The sequence below is a fragment of the Clarias gariepinus genome, chromosome 22, assembly GCF_024256425.1.
Source record: "Clarias gariepinus isolate MV-2021 ecotype Netherlands chromosome 22, CGAR_prim_01v2, whole genome shotgun sequence".
Taxonomy (NCBI): Eukaryota; Metazoa; Chordata; class Actinopteri; order Siluriformes; family Clariidae; genus Clarias; species Clarias gariepinus.
Window position 1 is genome coordinate 2,915,581 of NC_071121.1, and position 19,637 is coordinate 2,935,217.

At 40.3% G+C, this 19,637-nt stretch overlaps 1 protein-coding gene across 1 annotated transcript in view; it reads left to right on the plus strand.

Annotated features, from left to right (window-relative positions):
- The window catches only part of LOC128510252 (cadherin-4-like), a 361,255-nt gene that overhangs the window by 154,771 nt on the left and 186,847 nt on the right, over positions 1-19,637 (plus strand). Inside the window, exon 3 of the mRNA XM_053482395.1 lies at positions 17,458-17,481. Within this exon, the coding sequence (XP_053338370.1) occupies positions 17,458-17,481 (24 nt within the window). The remainder of the gene's footprint in view (positions 1-17,457; positions 17,482-19,637) is intronic.

Genomic DNA, 19,637 nt, shown 5'->3' on the forward strand with positions numbered 1-19,637 from the left:
CTCACCATACGCATGAGTGGAGGAGGAAAGCGAGGGATGAAGAGAACGGATGAGATGAGGGGAAAGGTTTCATTAATGCTGATGAGGACGCCGGGTGGAAATTGGATGTTGTGGAAGGTCACATGTGTGGGATGGAAATAAAATGTTCGAAGAAATGATGATGTAGCGAGCGCATTAGAGCCGCGCAACACGCTTCCGTTGTGCCTCCATGGTCATGTGCGCTTTCCCCCCCTTTTTATTACAGAGGGTTCCAGGTAGAACCCATTACGCCCCTGTTATGTAATTTGCTGTTTATTTGTCTTGACTACAATGTGTAATGTTGGATTCGGCTTTTATGTCGTGTAGCTTAGCTTAGCATAACCACTGGAAGGAGAAAAGCGGGTGGGGGGGGGGGTGGCGGGGGGGGGGGGGGGGTCTAGCAAGCACAGCGGGATGATTTAGCCTCTTCTGAGTAAACAGACATCAATTAGTATTATATGAATGCAAATTATGGACAATTAACAAGATGATTGATTTGGATAATATTACATATGATGAGGATTTTTTCTTTTTATTTCAAGCTCATTTCTTAACGTACAAATTAAAAATAAAAGTTACAAGCATATGGGGTTCGCGATGACATGTTTGGCGAATCAAGGCGTAAAAGTTATTGACAAAGAAAAAGGAGTTCCTGGGAGGCCAGCGTTTTAGAGGTGAACTTTCTGAGAAAACTTTTAGGCACTAGTGAAACACAGAGTTTTTAATCTCATGCCGTCACATAACACTCAAAAGTCCCAGTTGGACTCGAACGCCCCCTCGTCTAAAGGCAGAGAAGATGTAAAAAGTAGTTTTGATTGCGACATAAATTGTTTTTTTAATTACCTTTCAAGAGCCTTACTTACACACAGCAATTATCAGCGTTGTGTGCTTTAGAACATGTGTGTATTAGCGTGAACACATTAGTATGTGTGGTGTGTGTTTTTTCCCCCTCTCCACATGGCCCACATGAGTGCAATGATTGTGCGATTTCCTCTCCCCGTATCTTCTCACTCTTGACAACTGTTGCCTGGTGATTTCACTCCGCGCTAACGCTGACGCTACCTTCCATTCCCTTTCCATTCTGGCGCATTAGCGGTAATAATTAATCCAGACGAAAACCCGCAGCGTCGCACAATAAATGTTTTCCGTTTTCATTAATAGACAACTCATTAGCACCTAATGAGTGCGAGCTACACTTTTCCCGGTGCTGCACGGACCGCTAGCGTAATGCTGAATCTAATTAAAACGCAATCCCGACACTTTCTGCTCGGCGCTTTTCCCCTTCCCTCCGGTTAGAGGACACACTGTGCTGGCTCGCTTCTGCTTTCATGAAGCATTGCGCTTTTTTTTTTTTCTTTTTTTTTCATAAGTGTCGGGGAACAAAGTGAGGGAACATAAACCTGATTTAAAACATCACTCTCTGGAAATGAGGCGCTGTATTTCTTTTGCTTGTTTCTCTTTAGGCCTAAACACGGTCTCGGAAATAAAAGCAGTCATTAGGAGGTAGTACTCGTATCTTTTAGGGTATGCTCTTCAATAAAAGACTCTCTCTCTCGCTCTCTCTCGCGCTCTCGCTCTGTCTGCCCAGCTGAAAGGTTGAACAATTTTCAAAACAATTTTCAGAAGAAAAAAAAAAAACAAATAAAATAGGACCTTTCTTCTGTTTACTTGAGGTGATTTTTATTTATTTTTTGGATACCGCAAGGGTATTCTTAGGGCGTTTTTACATTAGGGCCCCGAGATCATTGACTCCACTTGACCTCCAAGTCTGGTTAATATTGATCAGTAAGAACAGCACACTATACTCGGGCACGGACGAATCAGATCCAGAAGCCAATCGTACCTAAGCACAGAAGTAGATCGCTTTTTGGACGTGATGTCATCAGTGCCGCCTGTCTCCTCAGGAATCTCCGTGTGCATGTCACGTGTAAATAAAAGATGTTTAATGGATACGTTCGTGAACAATCACGGGTACAACAATATTGGTGTCACAAGTGATTAGCAAATAACTTAAACCTACACGAGGCAGTGATCGGACATTACAATCACAGGTCAGAGACAAGAGGCGATTATATAATCCAGCAGACTTGAACATCTGGATAAATCATAAGGGCGCATATTCATGCTCAGTGTAGGTCTTTTTATTGTTGGGGGGAGTCCTACGTATACTGCATGTAGAATTGCCCACAAGTGTGTGTGTGTGTGTGTGTGTGTTATTAGAGCAATGCTGATCATTTGGGAACTGTACTGTACTGTAGTTCTCATTCTCTATGTTTGTATGCCGCGGTGACTCACGTGCATCTGGTCTGCAACGCATTGCTTCAGAGATGAAAGCTCCTAATTATTAAATATTTTGATGAACTGAATGAAAACAGGATAATAAAAACCATTGATTGGTTTTGAAGAATAATGTAGACTGTAAACATGGATAACTTTATTGTACTTAAAACCACTTAAACCATTTAAGGTGAGTAATTAATACTAGAGAAAAAAAAAATTAGGTAGAATCAACTTAAATGCAAAATGGTCGGTAATTAATTGTTTAAGTGACATACACTTAAAACCATATTATTAGTACTAAAATAATTGGGATAGGAAGATTCCAAATTCATGCAAATTCAAATTGCTTTATATATTTTTTGGAATGACCACACAGTGCAGGACTTTTTTAATTTTATTTTATTAAAACACACAAGAAAGCACCAGATATCATTAACAGTGATGCTCTTTATGAAGTCTCTGGTGTAAAAACGGTTTTCTAAATGAAGCTTTAAACAGTACGAATTAGAAAATGACCAAAGTATATTACGTTTTGCATTTTCTCTGACAATTAATACAGGCCTATGGAGCATCGTTTCCCCACAATCAGTTGTTAATTAACATTGTCTGAACAACAGAAAACTGTAAATGATTGCATCATGATAGATAGATAGATAGATAGATAGATAGATAGATAGATAGATACTGTAGATCTGTATCCAATCTATAGTTTTATTCGTCCTGCTTTAATTCACCTCTTCAAACTATATAATAATTTGCAGCTTTCATCTCTGAATCTAAGAAATTCTTAGAAATGGTTGTGCAGTGTGTTCCTTAAATGGAGCATATGTTCCTACAGCTGTAACCATTTATGGACTCCATTTGCCTAGATACCTTATTTCCATAGAGCTTATATCCTGACGAAATCAATCGCCATACTCATCACTCACATACTACTCCACAATTTGGCGAGAAAAATCTGCCTGAAAAAGTATGTAGGAGCATTCAAGTCAAACCAGGACTTTTGAGTGTGCTACTGCTACACTAATGCACTTATCCCAGTGTTTTACTACTGTAGTGCTTGAACACCATCAAGGTAGAACGTTCTCTCAGTACACAGAAACCATGATCAGACTGCCAGTCTGATTCACATCTGAATTTCTGGCCTCCCCGGAATTCCTTCAATGACCCAAACGTGTGGAAATGGCTCGGAGCGAGGTCAGGTCTGCATGGGCGACGTGGCAATAACTTCCAGTTGTAACGTGCAAGTGGTGTTGGTGAATGATTGTGTGTACATGTAGACATTTGTACAGTTCCAACAAACAGATCTCTACCATAAGTTGGCGATTTTTAATGATCATGGGTTCCACTCGCCGAATGGTCACAGGAATGACTGCAGTGGGCTCCGAGTCACCTCGGCCAGGATCATCATTCAGGGGAACATGAGTACATAGTGACCAGGAACGTGAACAAGAAATAAAGAGGGAAGGTGGATAGATGATGACAAGCTAGTGTTGATGTAGATCATAGACTGAAACAACATGAAAACCACCAAAATGGCAGCAAAAGTGCTAATCATGCTAGAAAGTACTGAGAAGAGAAATTTCCAAATTTAAACTTTTTGTGGTAAAATCTGAAATATTAACCACTTGTTTCTTGAAGAGAAAGATTTCCTGATCTACTCCCAGTTTAAATAACAAACTGTTTATTTTTCGTTGCTATAAACTCTTTCCGCTGAGGACACCGCGCTAGTCAGTTTGGCTAGTTGTTGCAATGGCGGAAAAACCTAATGAGAAGTTTTCTGTTCCGAAGGTAAACAGTTTTCACCTCATACAGCTTCAGAAAGCTTTACCACACAGGTGATAAAAGACGTCTGACTGAAATGTCCGACTGCTGCTGTGTCTCTAACGAGAAACTTGATGCCTAATTGTGTATAATGAAAGCAAAATCCATCGCAGACCTTCAACTTAAACCAGAAGAAGTGGTCCGTCTGTGCAGCGATGCTGACATGTTTGCGCGTGTTCGGCATGACCTCGCTCATGCGCTCAGTGTTTTTCCTTTCAGGCGTGCCATTTTTGCTTCGTGAACTTTCATCAGCGGCGTAATTGAGTGCTTCCCGTAGCGGAAAATGGAGGTTGAGTCTTGTTTGTGCTGAGCATCACCAGCTGACCTTTTCCCGAGAGAGAAAGCGAGACAGAGGGAGAGAAGAAGAAAAGAGCAGCATGCATCATCATCAGGTCGGACGGTCATGTAGGTCCTGTCATAACAAGCGGCGGCTCGTGATAACTATTCGTCCGCCAGGCAGAAATAATCCTGTCCTAACAAGCCAGTTACCTGACAGATCCGTGGTGAAGCCACTCTGCGATAGAAAAACGCCGTTAACGAGGGCTGATCTCAATTTCTTCAGCCGAGCGCGACGGAAACGCTGACCCACCTTTAGACCCCGCGGTGACCCTGAGTTTGTTCACTGCTCGAGCCGGAATATCATTTCGGCACTGCTAAAAACAAACACCGGCATTAAACAGGTGTTAAACATGCGGTCATGTCACACAGCCCGAGACACGAAGTGATAACGTTGTTACTTTACTTGAGTTAGTTTTTCAGTTATAAGATTCATATTTAAAGTTTACTTTTAAATTGTACGACATTTACTTTTAGAGGAAGTTTTTTTTTTTTTTGTAGAAGTAAAATGTAATAAATAGAAGTCGAAATAGGTGTTCAGTTAGGATATATATCCTCTATACCACATCTACAGGGTTGCAGGGCCAGAAGACTTAGGGCATGAGGCATGAGGTGGGGTACACACTGGACAGGGTGCCAATCCATCACAGGGCGCATAAACACACACACACACACACTACAGGGAATCTGACAAGGCCAAGTAACTTAATCTGCATGTTTTTAGACTATGGGAGAAAAACCAGAGTACCTGACGGAAACCCACCAAGCACGAGGAAAATATGCAACTCCACACATACAGATGTAAAAGTCCACAAAAATAAAGTTTAGGATTAATACAGTACAAAAAAGTGTTTGCAGAAGTGTCCAGAACTAAATATAACGTAAGATTTTATTTTATTTTATTAATTTACATATTTTTCAAAGAGGCTTGGAAATACTTTTTTGTCTAATACTTCTTTTATCATCCAAAATTTAACCGGGATTCAGATCTGGAATCTCTCAAATCCTGATCCTGGATTGAACATTGTTTAAGTCAACTCGAACGTTTGTATGTAGGGGACTTTGATGTACCTCAAAGGTGTGTTTTCTGATTTGTCTCAACAAAGACATGTTCCAGGCAGCACGGTGGCTTAGGGCCTGTCCACACGGAGACGCGTTTCGCTGTATACGTATACATTTGTTATCGTATTGGCGTTTCGTCCACACGGATCCGGCGTTTTAGGAGACTGAAACCGCTATTTTTTTTTATCCCAAAGTGGATAAATCTGAAAAAGACACCCTTGTGTCTTCGTGTTTACGGCCAATCCGTATATTTTGTGAAACGATGATGTCATCACATCACGCGTCGGCTGCGTCACACGTAACAGCAACAACAATAATGGCGGACTACATGATGGTGTTCGTGTTGCTACAAAGCCTACTAGCTTTATTACAGCAAAATCTATTGCTTCTTATTGCAACAAGCGATAATGGACAACACCATCTTGGTTCGTATACAGCGCGAAGGTTATGCGCATGCTCAAAGTCTTCTTCTCCGTGTATAGTGTATCTCCATGGCAGAATTACAGCGCCCCATACTGGTCTGGCATAAATACTACACCGTTTTTAGTGGTTTCGTGTGTACGCAGATATTTCTTGAGACGACGCCGTGTTCACGAAAAAAAATTATTGTATAGGGAACGCACCAGCTTCGTGTGGACGGAGTCTTAGTGGATAACATTGTCGCCTTGTGCCTTCAGGGTCTGGGTTCGATTCCCACCTTGGGGTTTATGTGCACAGACTTGCATGTTCTCTCCCTGCTTGGTGGGTTTTCTTTGAGTACTCTGGTTTCCTCCTACAGTTCAAAGACTTGTGGATTAGGCTAATTGGTGAGTTGCCTGTAGTGTGTGGATGAATGATTGTACGCGTTCCAGCGTCAATCCAGGGTGTAACCTGCCGTGTGCCCTAAGTCTCCTGTGATATAAACTATATATATATATATATATAATGGATGTATGTGTGTGTGTGTGTGTGTGGAGTATGTAAAGGTCGGAGGTCTGTGTAAAATTAACTTGGGTCAATAAGCTGTAGGTTGATACACACAAACTATACACAGACTCAAATGCACATAAAACTGTTGATCCGTTTCCTCTGACCAGCAGACCTGTTTGTAATAGTCTCCCACCGCTAATCTGTGGCCTCCTCACACGGAGCTCCTAAGCCCGTGGCCTTATAAACAGCCAGCGTGGGAATCATTTTAATTAAACCAAACAGATTGTTTTCGATTTTACACTCATGAAGCGAGGAGCACTGTGAGAGCAATGGGGGTTTATAAAGACAAATGAAATGGCATTAACACCAGGAGACACATGGGGATGCTGTGCGTGTGTGTGTGTGTGTGTGTGTGTGTGTGAATTGGAACCAGAAATACGTGACAGTTTTGACTTTTGGGACACTTTATGTGTCTGTTAAAGATCCCTAAGATTAAGTTAAAGTTAAAGTATAGTGTTAACTCACTGATAATTATGTGCATGGAAGGCCACATGTCCTTATAATCACCTGGTTCTCAAAAATACACTGTTTTTACAAATATTTCCTGTCTGATACTTAGATTAAATTTAAGACTTGATTTAGATGAAGGATCATCATTTGTTATTTTATTATTATTATTATTATTATTATTGAAAGTTCTCTCACCAATTTTAAAAAAATGGGCTCGGTTTGTGTGTGTGTGTGTGTGTTCATGTGCGTGAGACTACATACAAATGAGCCTCCTGGTCGTGCTATGTATATCCCTTTGGCTTCTGCCCCAGAGGATTATGGGAAAGTGGGTGAGTTCACACCCACAGCAGGAAGTGTGAATCCCTCTCTCCATGTCTGAATCCCTCGCTCCATGCACCGCTTTGGTGGAATAATCACTGTGTCTCAAACTGCATACTTATTAGATTTTTTTTTAGGCTCTTAGCCCATATTCTTATTAGAGTAGACAGATAGTGTTGGGATTTTAAATACCTCTCATGTATCTGACTTTATATCAGAAAGTCTTTACCTGCTAGATTTTCTAGATAAGTAACAGTTTAAATGTAAATCAGAGATTTGGATTTAAAGCCAAGCTCATTGCAGCCTCACATTTCTTTTTTTTTCGTTCATATTAATAAGTCGGGAACCTAATTTAATTAGTGGTGTGCAGGTTCAGGAAAATAATCCATGGCAATAAACTTACCTTCAAAGTGGAGCTGTAAATCATAAATCATTCACAAGTTGATTAGATTTTTGGGAGACATATGATTTGATTTCTGGCAATTGGGATTTTAGTTTCATTTTGATTAAATGTGGTTAGTCCCCAACATACGAACGAGTTCTGTTCTGAGAGCTTGTTTGTAAGTCCAATTTGTTCGTAAGTCCAGCAAACATTGTCTGGGTACTAAAATACTAACGCAATTGTTTATACACAGTAGATTACAGAACAGTGTTCTTTAGAATCGTTTTACTCATTGGTCAATTTATGTTAAAAGAATGAGAAATGTCTGCCATTCTTTTACCTTTCTTCATTCTTTCGATTATTTTACCTTTTGTGTTCATGGTTATTGCTTGCTGATTTTTAGCAGTACCAGCTTCATCGCAACTGCTTTTACGCTTGCTTACGGACATCCTGGGTTGCGTGATGCATGCGTGTGACAATTTATGCTGGACATGTGATCTAACATACATGATTGAACATTGTACTGTAATTTAAATGTTTGTATGTAGGGGAGTGTCGTATGTAGGGAGACAATTTTTTCCCCCCTAAAAATCTTTGGCTCCTGGCAGCACAGTGGTTTAGTGGAGAGCACTGTCACCATGCACCTCCATGGTCTGGGGTCGATTCCCGCCTTGGGATTTGTGCGCATGGACTTTGCATGTTCTCCCCCTGCTTGGTGGGTTTTCTTCGGGTACCTTGTTTTTCTTCCACAGACATGCAGATTAGAATCACTGGTCATTCCCAAATTGCCTATAGTGTGTAAATGAGCATGTTTATGTTTGCCCAGCGATCAACCATGTATAGAGGGTTAAAAAAAGTGATATAGACAATGATTGAGGAAAAGTGAGTGATTTTCTGCTCCACACTCCAGTCCAGGTGATGGTGGTCTTGCAGCAAAAACATCTTAATTTCAAAAGAAAAAAGAAAGAGTGATAGTTCTGCAAAACTTGAGTATTTTGCAAGTGATTTGCAGATGATAGAAGTGGTTTGTATTGTTGCAATGGTGGCTTAGGCAGTAGAGACTCCGGATTGCTGATTGGAGGGATATGGGTTCGAGCCCCTGGTGGGTCCTTCAGCAAGACCCATAACCTAATGCACCATACAACCTAGCCACTGTATACAGATCTGGTCCCAAGCCCGGTTAGAAAATTGGAGGTTTACAACAGAATCTATTGTATAAATAAAAAAATCAAATGATCTGATGTAACGACCACAAGGATAAACAGGACGAAGCCCAAGGAAAAAAGCAAAAAACAAGTGGGTTATATTTTCTGCCAAAACTGTGGTATGTTTTCAAGTAATTTTGATACATAAAACTAAATAATTTATAAAAGAGCAAATCAATTCAGAACCGAAAACTTAACCTACAAGAACAAAATAAGATCCCATAGTAGTTAAATTGCACAGCTCTAACTATAGCAGCTGTAAACAGCCGTCCCCTTACCAGCCTCTCTTTTCTTTCTCTTTAATTTAATAAGACAACAGCGCAGCATGTTGTTAACGAGCGTAAACACAAAGCAGATGCTCCTATATTCTCAAGATGTCAGGAAACTGAGTTACAGCTTTACCTCTGACGGCTACAAAGCTCTGAAACTGGAGATTCCTTTCACGAATGTCAAACAAACGTCTCCTCGCGGAAAACATCTACATTTCATAATTGATTACAGTGATTCCGTGACATGTTTCTGCGGAGTGTTGCGATAAAAACGATAATGCGTTAGAACGAGCTAACTTGTGAATAAACGTGTGATTTGTAGCTACGCTATTGTCAAAACGGTGAGTCAGAATGGAGAATTAAACAGCACTGTGGTGTAATATGTTTCAATTATGTATATAAAGACACATTGATTTTGAGAGAGCTTAAACCTATAAAAACCTAGGCATCTTTTTTTTGGGGGGTACGCTAGGAAATGCTCCTTCCAGCTGTGCTTAGCATGTCTGTTGTGTTGTGTTTACGGATTTGCAGTAATCGAATTTGAAGTTCATTGATAAAACACTACCATGTGAAAAAAGTGTAAGTGTGTAGAAGCTCAAAATTCAGACTTATAACCATATTGATGTATTCCTATGATGTTGGATGTCTGAAGTATTGAGTTTGACACCTGCAGATGTTATCCATGATGATGTCTCTATGTGTTTCTGGTTTGACCAAATAATCCCAGGCTGCCTGAATATTTATCTAGTGAAAAGTCTGGTAACGAACACATAATCACACACCTTGTCTATGTGTGTTGGTGTATATGACCATAACTAACTGTCTGAGCTTAATAGTGTTACTATTTTACTATTGTATACTTGTACGGCACAAGTATGTATTAGAATCTACAGTATTGATTTAGTGTTTTACCTGACCAGAGGGTTAAGGTTTAAGCCCAAGCTTAACCAAGCTGAACTTGCCCTATCTGCTCCAGGGGTATCATGGCAGGCACTGTGCTCTAATCCCAAGTTACTAACAAGCAGAACTATATGAAGAATGAATTTCAATGTACTGTAATGTATTTCTGGCAGCATGGTGCAGAGTGGTTAGCTCTGTGGCCTCATATCTCCAGGGTCAAGAGTTCAAGTCCCACTTGCGCATGGAGTTTGCATCTTGTTCAGATGCTTGATATGTTTCCTCCGGGTACTCCTTTTCGTTGCACAGTAAAAAACAAAACAAAAAAAAACAACAAAAAAAAACATGCAGATTAGCCTGATTGGTGTTTCCAAATTGCCCATAGTGTCTTATACCTCATTGGGAACGACCGAGAACCAGCCCGCATTTACACTAGACAGGAGCTCAGCGTGACCTACATGATAATACGTCACAGGCCACGCCCACTAAACAGAAAAGTTTCTGAAGTCAGTTCACTGGTTATTCTCCAAACTATGTAAATGTATTTCAGTATCCAAAGGCAGCTTATTTGACGTGTTATAACCGCTGAAGGAGATCGACATAGACAACTAGCTTATTCACTATTTGGTCGGTTGTTCGTGTGAAGCCTGCGACTATTAGTTCTTCTCTTAATTCCTCATACACTTTTTTTTTTCTTTCCAATTTCTGCTAAATCTCGGCAGATGTCCAAAAGCGCTTTTGTTTCATCCGCGCTCCACATTAACAGAATTTTTTTTTTAACGCTCCCTATAATTCCGCTCACCGCTCGTGACGTCACGGGTTCTCGCCACTAGACCAGCAGAGTTTAGGGGCCGGTTCGGTGCTTATTTTAGTATCAATTTTGTTCTGTGAAAAATCGCGGCACTGGTTCCAAAATTGGGAACCGGCACGGGAACCAGAGCACTGGTAAAGGGGTAATAGTAACTGTGTGAGTGCTAGCATGCTGGTGCACTGCAATGGATTGGCACCCCATCGAGGGTGTACCCTGGCTTGTGCCCCGAGTCCCCTGGGACAGGCTTCAGGCCTCCCATAAACCCTATACTTATAAAGAATGAGTTAGTGTAATGTATATCTAGGGAATAGATGGTTCTAAGCAGGGGTGGAAATCTTACTGAGTAAACAAAGCTTTAACAAGTGCACATGGAAATTACAAAAATCAGCCGAGCACAGAAAACTCTAAGCTGACCCTTACTATTTGATTATATAAATATATAAATAACTAGTTTCAAATGTTTCGCATTTAGCATTTATTTTCTCTTTTTGCTTGCCCAAATCTCCAGAACAGATGGCATTTCTGCAGCCTTGTACTTTGGCTCCCCATGCCGCTCAGTTTAGCAGATCATGTCCACAAAAAAATAAAATAAAATGCTGCAACCCAAAACATGCAACGTGTTCCCTTCACTTCCTGTAGTGGGGCCAATTTAGAGTCACATCATTTTCCCATTCACTTCACTTGGAGGTAGAGCGAGACCACGTCTCTCAGACGCTCTTCAGACTGATTGGTTTGGTCCGCACCTGACTACAAACAAAGCATTTTCACTTGCCCAAAGAACCACAGTGAGGACGATGACACCGGAGTTTAATGGCATTATGTACACTGCATAGGTAAACAGCACCAATAGAAAAACGTTTTTGTCTAGCATGCTACCTGAATTCTATCCACTTTACGGGGCTTTTTTTTGGCTTTTTCGTTTGTTCCTTTAAAGGCAACGTTCCTTAAGTACCAAGAAGAATGTATGTTTGTTTTTTGTTGAAGAGGTTTTCCAATCATAGTTAGAAGAGTTATTGTCCTATAAATAGAACACTTAATCTAAGGAAACTTTGAGGACCAACATGCCAGAAAGCAAATTCAAGCATCGAGCTGAACATTTAAGGATTTAAGCTAATTTTCGTTCCAGTACTGTGATTTTAACTCCAGTTACTCTGTCAGGATGTTAACCACAAAACCCTGGTTTCTTTCAAGGTTTCTTCCAGATGTCATCCCTGAGCATATTTTTCCACATCACTCTCACCTCTGGATTGCTCATTAAAGAACTTGCTCAAAACCCAGCTTTTTGGAAAGCCAAATTGTGACACTGTTAAAAATGTTATGTTGATTAAATTAAACTGAGCCTCCACTGCCACAGGAAGTCATCATGTATAATGGCACAGTGTAATAAAAAGGACTGCTTGTGGTAGCATCATACGAAGAAATGTAGAGTAGCAATGAGGGGATCTTTAGCCTCTTGGAAGGAAGCCATAGGTGTCTAGAAATGCAAGCTGAAGTGCAGACGGTCTTTAACGTAGGGATTATCGGAAATTCATTCAATCCACTAAAGGGGTTAAAAAACAGGCAGACACAGGTAGCCATGTCTAATGTGTTTTCCTTTTCATTTATCATGGCACCTTGAGCTCTATAAGTCCACAGGAGTGTTCTCAGCTTTTCTCATGGAAGACAGGTGGTTCCATTCTTCAATTGGGAACCCCATCCATGTCCTGCATGTCTTCGAAGGGAACGGTTTTATTAACAGTCCCAGCAAGAAAAGGGGAGTCAGGCAAATGTTTCTGAAGTAATAGTGGTCTAGAGCAGGGCTGTTCAAATCTAGTCCTGGACCGACAATATCCAGTGGTGGTGGAGGGTTGGCCAAGAGTGTCAGCAGGAATGGAGGGTTGGATAGATAGCGGGTGGTTGTCAAAAGTGTGTACAAGAAAGGAGGGCTGTTTGTCACCTGCGAATGTTGGTTTGGTCAAGAATGTTGCTATAGAGTACTATAACATCCTTCTACGAGTTGAGGTGTACTGTAAATAAGCATATCTGTGGAGTGTTGATTTAAGTAAGTCTGCAGGTCAAGAGTTTCCGCAGGAATGGATCAGTTGGTCAAAAGTGTCTTTGGGACCAACGGGACTGGTTGAAAGTGTCTGCAGGAATGGAGTTGGTCCAGAGTGTCTTCTGGAGTGGCAGGAATGATCAAGAGTGTCTGTGGGAGTGTACAAGTTGGTCAAGAGTGTATTTGGGAGTGGCAAGAATGGTCAAGAGTGTGTGTGGGAGTGGAAGAGTTGGTCAAATATGTCTGTAGGAGTGAAGAAAATGGTCAAGAGTTTATGCAGGATTGGGATTCATAAATTTCTCTAGGAGTGAGTTTGATTGGTCACACCTGTAGTGTGAGTTATTGGTTACCAATGTCTTTGGAAGTGGGGGGTTTCCTTGGAGCAGGTGGGCTTGGTCAACCCTTCTCCCAGAGGAAATGGAATTGGTAAAAGTTTTTGCCAAAGGAGATGGGATTGTATGGTACTGTAGCACAGTGGGGTAGTCTAGTGGTTCTTATCTCCAGTCCTGGAGGACCACTGCCTTGCCTAACCAGCAAATAATCAAAAGCCTTTTCCTAATTTGCATGGGTGTGATAGAGAAGAGAAAACTAACATATATAGGGCATCATCTTCCACAAATAAGGTTGACAACCACAGGCATAATGGTCAGCACTGTGAACATGTAGCTCCAGGATTGAGGGTTTAAATCCTGCCTTCAAGTCTGTAAACTTGGTGTGTTTCCTTCACCCACAGTCCATGGAAGATACAGGGGAAGCTAACTGACATTACCGAACGGTCTGTAGTGTTACAGAGCATAAGAGAAAGTGTGTGCTTGTTTGATAAGAATGAAAAAAAAATCAAGGTTGATGAGGGAAGTGTTATTTTTAGCTGCTATGACTTAAATGATAACCTGTTACTATAGATTAATACAATACAATGAATACATTCACTCACTCGCGGTTGCTACTTTCCTACTGTCTTTCTCTCTTTATCTCTCTCTGTCTTGCTGTCAGTCAAAGCGTCTTACACACACACACACACACACACATTTACTTATTTCTTCGGTGCAGAGGTTTGAGGAATAATGACACGCTGGAACATTGGAACGGTTTGTGTGTGTGTGTGTGTGTGTGTGTGTGTAAGTGAGTAAGTGAGATCAGACCCCCTGCTGTTGTGTTCTTGCCAGGACACATCTGGCTATGTGCAAGTCGCTAGCTCTGTCGTTCTGATTACAGCATGGCCGCCTGGACACACACACACACACACACACACACACACTAAATTATTCACCACATTCACGTTCAAATGATGCTGATCATGTATCTACAGTAACATTACCGATCTCTCTCTCTCTCTCTCTCTCTCTCTGTGTCTTTTCCATTATTTATTTTTTTCCTTTTTCTGTTTTGTCTCCCTTGTGCTTCCTCTCCCTCTCTGTCCCTAAATGACATTGTCTTTATTTCTTACTCTGTCTACCTCTCTGTGTCTATGTTTTGCTTTTTTGTCTTTCTATGTCTCTCTCTCTCTCTCTCTCTCTCTCTCTCTCTCTCTCTCTACCGTGCACTCAGCTACTGTATATTAAGTTACTTTATGATATTAGTTACTCTTCAGTTGGCGTTTAATTAACTGGATGCCGTGCAGTATATCTGTCTATTCTAATCAATAAAGTTCATTTAAGAAGCTTCTACAGTGCATCAGTGTATCACCATATCAGTACAGTGTGTGTGAGCGCACGTGAGAGAGAGAGAGCGAGAGAGAGAGAGAGAGAGAGAGATAATGTAACTGTAACTCTTTTGTCTCCTTTTAGAGAATGAAGAAAAGATATGATGTTGCTTAGTTCCACTGCAGCCAAACACACACACCACTCTATTTATTATTCTATTCCTTACGATTTTGTTTATGTTCTCCACTTTATTTGACTCTTTATACAAACTATTCTAGTCTTATTCTTTTATAATTTGGTTCTAAAAAAAAAATTTCTCATGTTTGCTCCGTGCTTAGTGGGCTTCCTCAGGGTAAACTGGTTTCCTCCCATCATCAAAAGACATATGATATAGGTTTGGTAGTGTGTGTGTGTGTGTGTGTGTGTGTGTGTGTGTGTGTGTGTGTGTGTGCTTTTTGATTGGCTGTCACTTCATCCAGAGTGTACCTGGTTTTGTACTGTAAGTTCAGCAACCACATATACGATAAATAAACAAAGAATTGCTACATTGTTTCTTTTACTCTTTTATTCTATCTATTCTTTTCTTTTAGCTACATTGTTTCTTCTACTTTATTTGTCCGAGTTGTTTAATACTCGACAAGCTCTAGTCCATGTTATCCAGTACTATTCCTTTTTTTTTCTCTTTTTTTAACGTTTTTAATTTGTTATTTGTTCTACTCTATTGTTTCTATGATGGGCGTTCAAGTCAAACCGGGACTTTTGATTGTGCAGAATAACAGAACACAGTTATGAGAGTAAAAACTCTCTTTTTGTCTCTATATAATCCCCTGCTACTCTAATGCACTTATCCCAGTGTTTCACAAGTGCTTGGACACTCCATGATTGGAAACACTGGCCTCCCAGGAACTCCTTTAATGGATCAAATGTGTGGACAGTTCTTACAGACAAAGTTTTCGATTTTCAAGGATTTTCATAGATTTTCAAGTTTAGGCCTTTAACTCGCTGAATGTTTACATCATCCATGGACGTACGGCCTAATTTAAAAAAATGTTGCACAGTCTCATCACCGTACTGTGCTCGAAGTCTTCTGTGAATATCAATCGCTTTTATGACTCGAACACATCATTGTATCCTGTTGTTCTTAATATGTTGTTTCTATTCGACCGAGACAACCTTTTGATGATTTCTACAATTTTTCCCACAATTCTTCACTAAAGGACAGAGCTCACAGAACTGAAACGTGCAGCTTTATGAGAGCCTAAATAGACGTGATCGGGCTTGTCAATGTCAAACCGCCACCCGTTATTAGCGTGGTTCGTCATATCTAGCCTTGATATATTGTATACAGTCCACACCACACATCCTTACGCGTTTATAGACACGCACTCACATACGCATGCATGCGCACAAAGACAAGTCTCTTTCTCTTACTGGATGCGATGCATGTCAGCGTGGGTGTATTCAATTCTTTAGTGCTGTGGATCTGAAGCCTGTTGGGAGTGCGATACACAAACACACACACACACACACACACACATACAGTACACACAGACCAAGCAGCACATGCCGCCAGGGTCATGAGGTCATCCGGCATGCGCTAACATTTAATCCGTTACAAAATCATCTCTTCTGAGTATCATCTCCATAATTTAACTGCAGCGCCGTGTCTATTTCGGTGAATCTCAGTTACGGAGACGCTGTGGGAAATCTGGGCAGGTTTAAGACGTGATCTGGCACCGAAACGCTAGCGTTCAATCTATTTCCCTTTCTCTCTCTCTCTCTCTATCTCTCTCGTTTTCTCCCGCTCCTTCGTGACTTCTTGTTTTAGGCTTTGAGCCAGCGTAAAAATCGCTTGAGGATGTCCAAGCAACGAGGAGACGGGCGTGTAATATATGATTTTCTCCTATCAGGATGAGTTATTAAATAAGGATGAAGCCAGGGGGAGTATACAAACAGTGTCCTTGTAAAAAGGGTTTACAGCAACAATAATCCAGATTTACTGTATTTGCTCTCTCTCTCTTTCTCTCTCTCTCTTTCTCTCTCTCTCTCTCTTTTTCACCCTGCCTGTTTTTCTCCCTCACACACTTTATTCAGCTCTGTCACTCCATGTTTGTGCACAGTTTTCTTGGCTTGTGTCAGCGCTGTTTTCACCTTGCCATTAAGAATTACCATTTAGAAACAGATTAATACGACGAGGGGAGTTTTTACCTCCGAGTCACATCTCCTGTCGTTTCACGTAAACTTAAATAACTCTTAGGATTTCAACACGCTTCACATTTCACCTCACACTTCCTGACACGTGCTGAAGTGTGAAGTTAGGTTGTCATGCCTTGTTGGGTTCAGTCGGCGCTGTTAAGCAAATTAGGTGTCACTTAAAAAAAAAAAAAAAAGTGGGATTCTAAGGTCAAAAAGTAAATTATTTATAAGCAAGTGACACATTAAATAATCTGATAATACGTTACTAAATATATTAAGCAGTGTTGCCTTGAAGTCTCAGAAGTCACCTATTTATTAATTTTAAAAAAGTGTTAGTCTGAGACTTACAGTCGTGTTTTAGCGTTTTTAGTAAAAACTTTGTTAGAGATTTTTTTATATGACTTTATTATCACGTCAGTACAAAAACGTTTCTTATGTTCTTATTTTAAAAAAAGTAAGTCTGTGTGCAGCATTCAGACTTCAAATAAGAATATAAACTTACAGAAAAGCAACTTTGGCATTAACACTGTATTTGAAAGGTTTACATGTGAGGGGGCAGACGTGCCTGCCAGGTGGATGGGAGTACGTTTTCCCATTGCACCAAATGCTTGAGCTTCCTTAAGCCGCATTTTAAATATATGATAACTGCTTTATATTGTAATCATTCCTATTACTTTTGAATCTGTATTAATCTGATAAACAATCAGCATTTGGTTTTTCTTTACTCTAACTTTTAACTCTTTTCTCTTGTCTTGTTTTTAGACACCTTGCTGTCATCCGGAGCAGGTAGGAACAAACCTGTGTGTGTATGAGGCTGGGTGAGCTACAGGCTCGTGTGTGTGTGTGTGTGTTTGTTTACTGAATTTTTCTATGTTGTATATATCTATTAGCGATGCACTATTGCATGTCAGGATATCTTCATATGCTACCGAGTGCTCTTAAAATAACAGTAAGACATTTAAACTCCATTTAAATTCCATTCCGCATGTGCTAATTACATATGACAACAAAAGGCAGGAAACAAGGCTAACCATTGTCTGGATTTAGGTAAATGACACACAATGACAAGCAATTTTACCACCTAAGAACGATTCCCACAATTTACCATTTTGCAATTCAAAAGATTGTTCACAGATATTCATGCTAAACAAATTTTTTTTGTATTAATTACTCTAATTAACTTTACATTACATTATCATTATTTATTTATATATATATATATATATATATATATATATATATATATATATATATATAATGCAAAATCCTTGAGACATCTCACACTTCTTTATATACAATTAAACTAAATATGTAGATCAAAGAAATAAGAGCAAACTTTTTTCTTTTTTTTTTTTTGCAATAGACTGCAAAGTGCCTAAAGATACCATTTAAAAATCGGTTTTTTGTGTAAAACCTCAGCAGCAACCTCATTTTCCCTCTCATCTGTCCCAAAAACTCAGCAATCAGCATAAGACGTACTGTATACTACTCACTGGCCTGATCATCTGTCATCATCTGCATCTGTTTCTCACTGGTTCATGCCTTAAGATAGATGTTTTTTAAAGCTTGAATGATTCATACAGTGGGTCACTAAGTGCCTTAACAAACAAATAAACAAAACAAAACAAAAACAAAAAAACATTCCTCTGAAGCTGCTCGGGTACAGGGACTGGACTGAAAATGAAAGACAAAAAAGTCCTTCAGGAAGCCTGGAGAACTATTCCTCAAGACTACGTTAAAGAACACAACTGAGTCTGGCTCTTTGGAAGCGAAATATGTGGCTTAGGGCTTTTGCACAGTACTGTATATATTCCATGTTCAGTTAGTTCAAACACTAGCCGTTAATCTTCTGACTGGCGATAGAACAAGGGAATGCATCGCTTCACTGCCTACTACTCAAATATGAGTTGAAGGTTTTGTTTTTTAAATCTTTACACAGCAGGGCACCAGAATATATCTCTGACCTCCTCAGCACACATTCTGTCTCAAGAGCCTCTAATCATCTGCGAAAAAAAAAACTATTCAGCAGTCTTGAAGAAAGATTAAAATTGACCTGAGTTTTAAAACAAAAGGCAAGCTGTACGGGTCGAGAGAGAAAAATAAGTGTACGTCGGCATGGTGTAATAATGGAAGCAAAGGAGAAGCTAATCAGATAATCATGTTGGATGATGCTCATGCCAGTTGATTCATCATTGTGGTGGGATTGTGAAAAAAGAACACATAAGTCCACTCTGGGAGCCTAAGAGGAGGCAGTCAGGGTGTGGGGGTGTGGGGGGAGGGCTTTTAGACCAGAACAGCTGTTTGACAAAGCTGGGTTTTAGCAATTTTGTGCCCCATCAGATGGAAGGAATCACAACAGATTGACGGGATTTCTTTGTACTTGCTGAGCATCTGGTAAACGTATCCACAGTTCAGTGATTGAGTGCAGGCAAGTCGAAAAGTCTGAGTCCCTTCCCGAGAACTATTTTCACTTCAACAGTTTTCAAATTCTTGAAATTATTCCACATTTCATACGTGTGTGTATAAGTCTAAAATAGTGTTTGTATTGGCTCAAAGCGGTAAAGACTATAGCACACATCGCACTGAGGCCCATGCTCATGAAGTCATACAAGCGTTTTACTAATAGTGCCTTTTCATCACATTACAACCTTAAAATGGAGTTCTTTAAACAGATTTGTTTCAGTTTAAGCATGGGAGGGACACGGGAGGGAGAGAGGGTTGTGCAAGGGAGGTAGAGAATTGTCAGGAAGAACGAGGGAGTACTGTTGGGCTGGATTGTCAGAAAGGATGAGGAGGCAGGATAGGAAGAGAATGACTGTTAGGGAGTATCTTTAGGGAGCACCATGTGCTAGCATAGTGACTGTGAGTGAAAAAAACCTGAGGCTGTTGTTGAATTCTTGGAAAGGTGGTCCATGGAGGATACTGAGTTGAAAAGGGAGTAC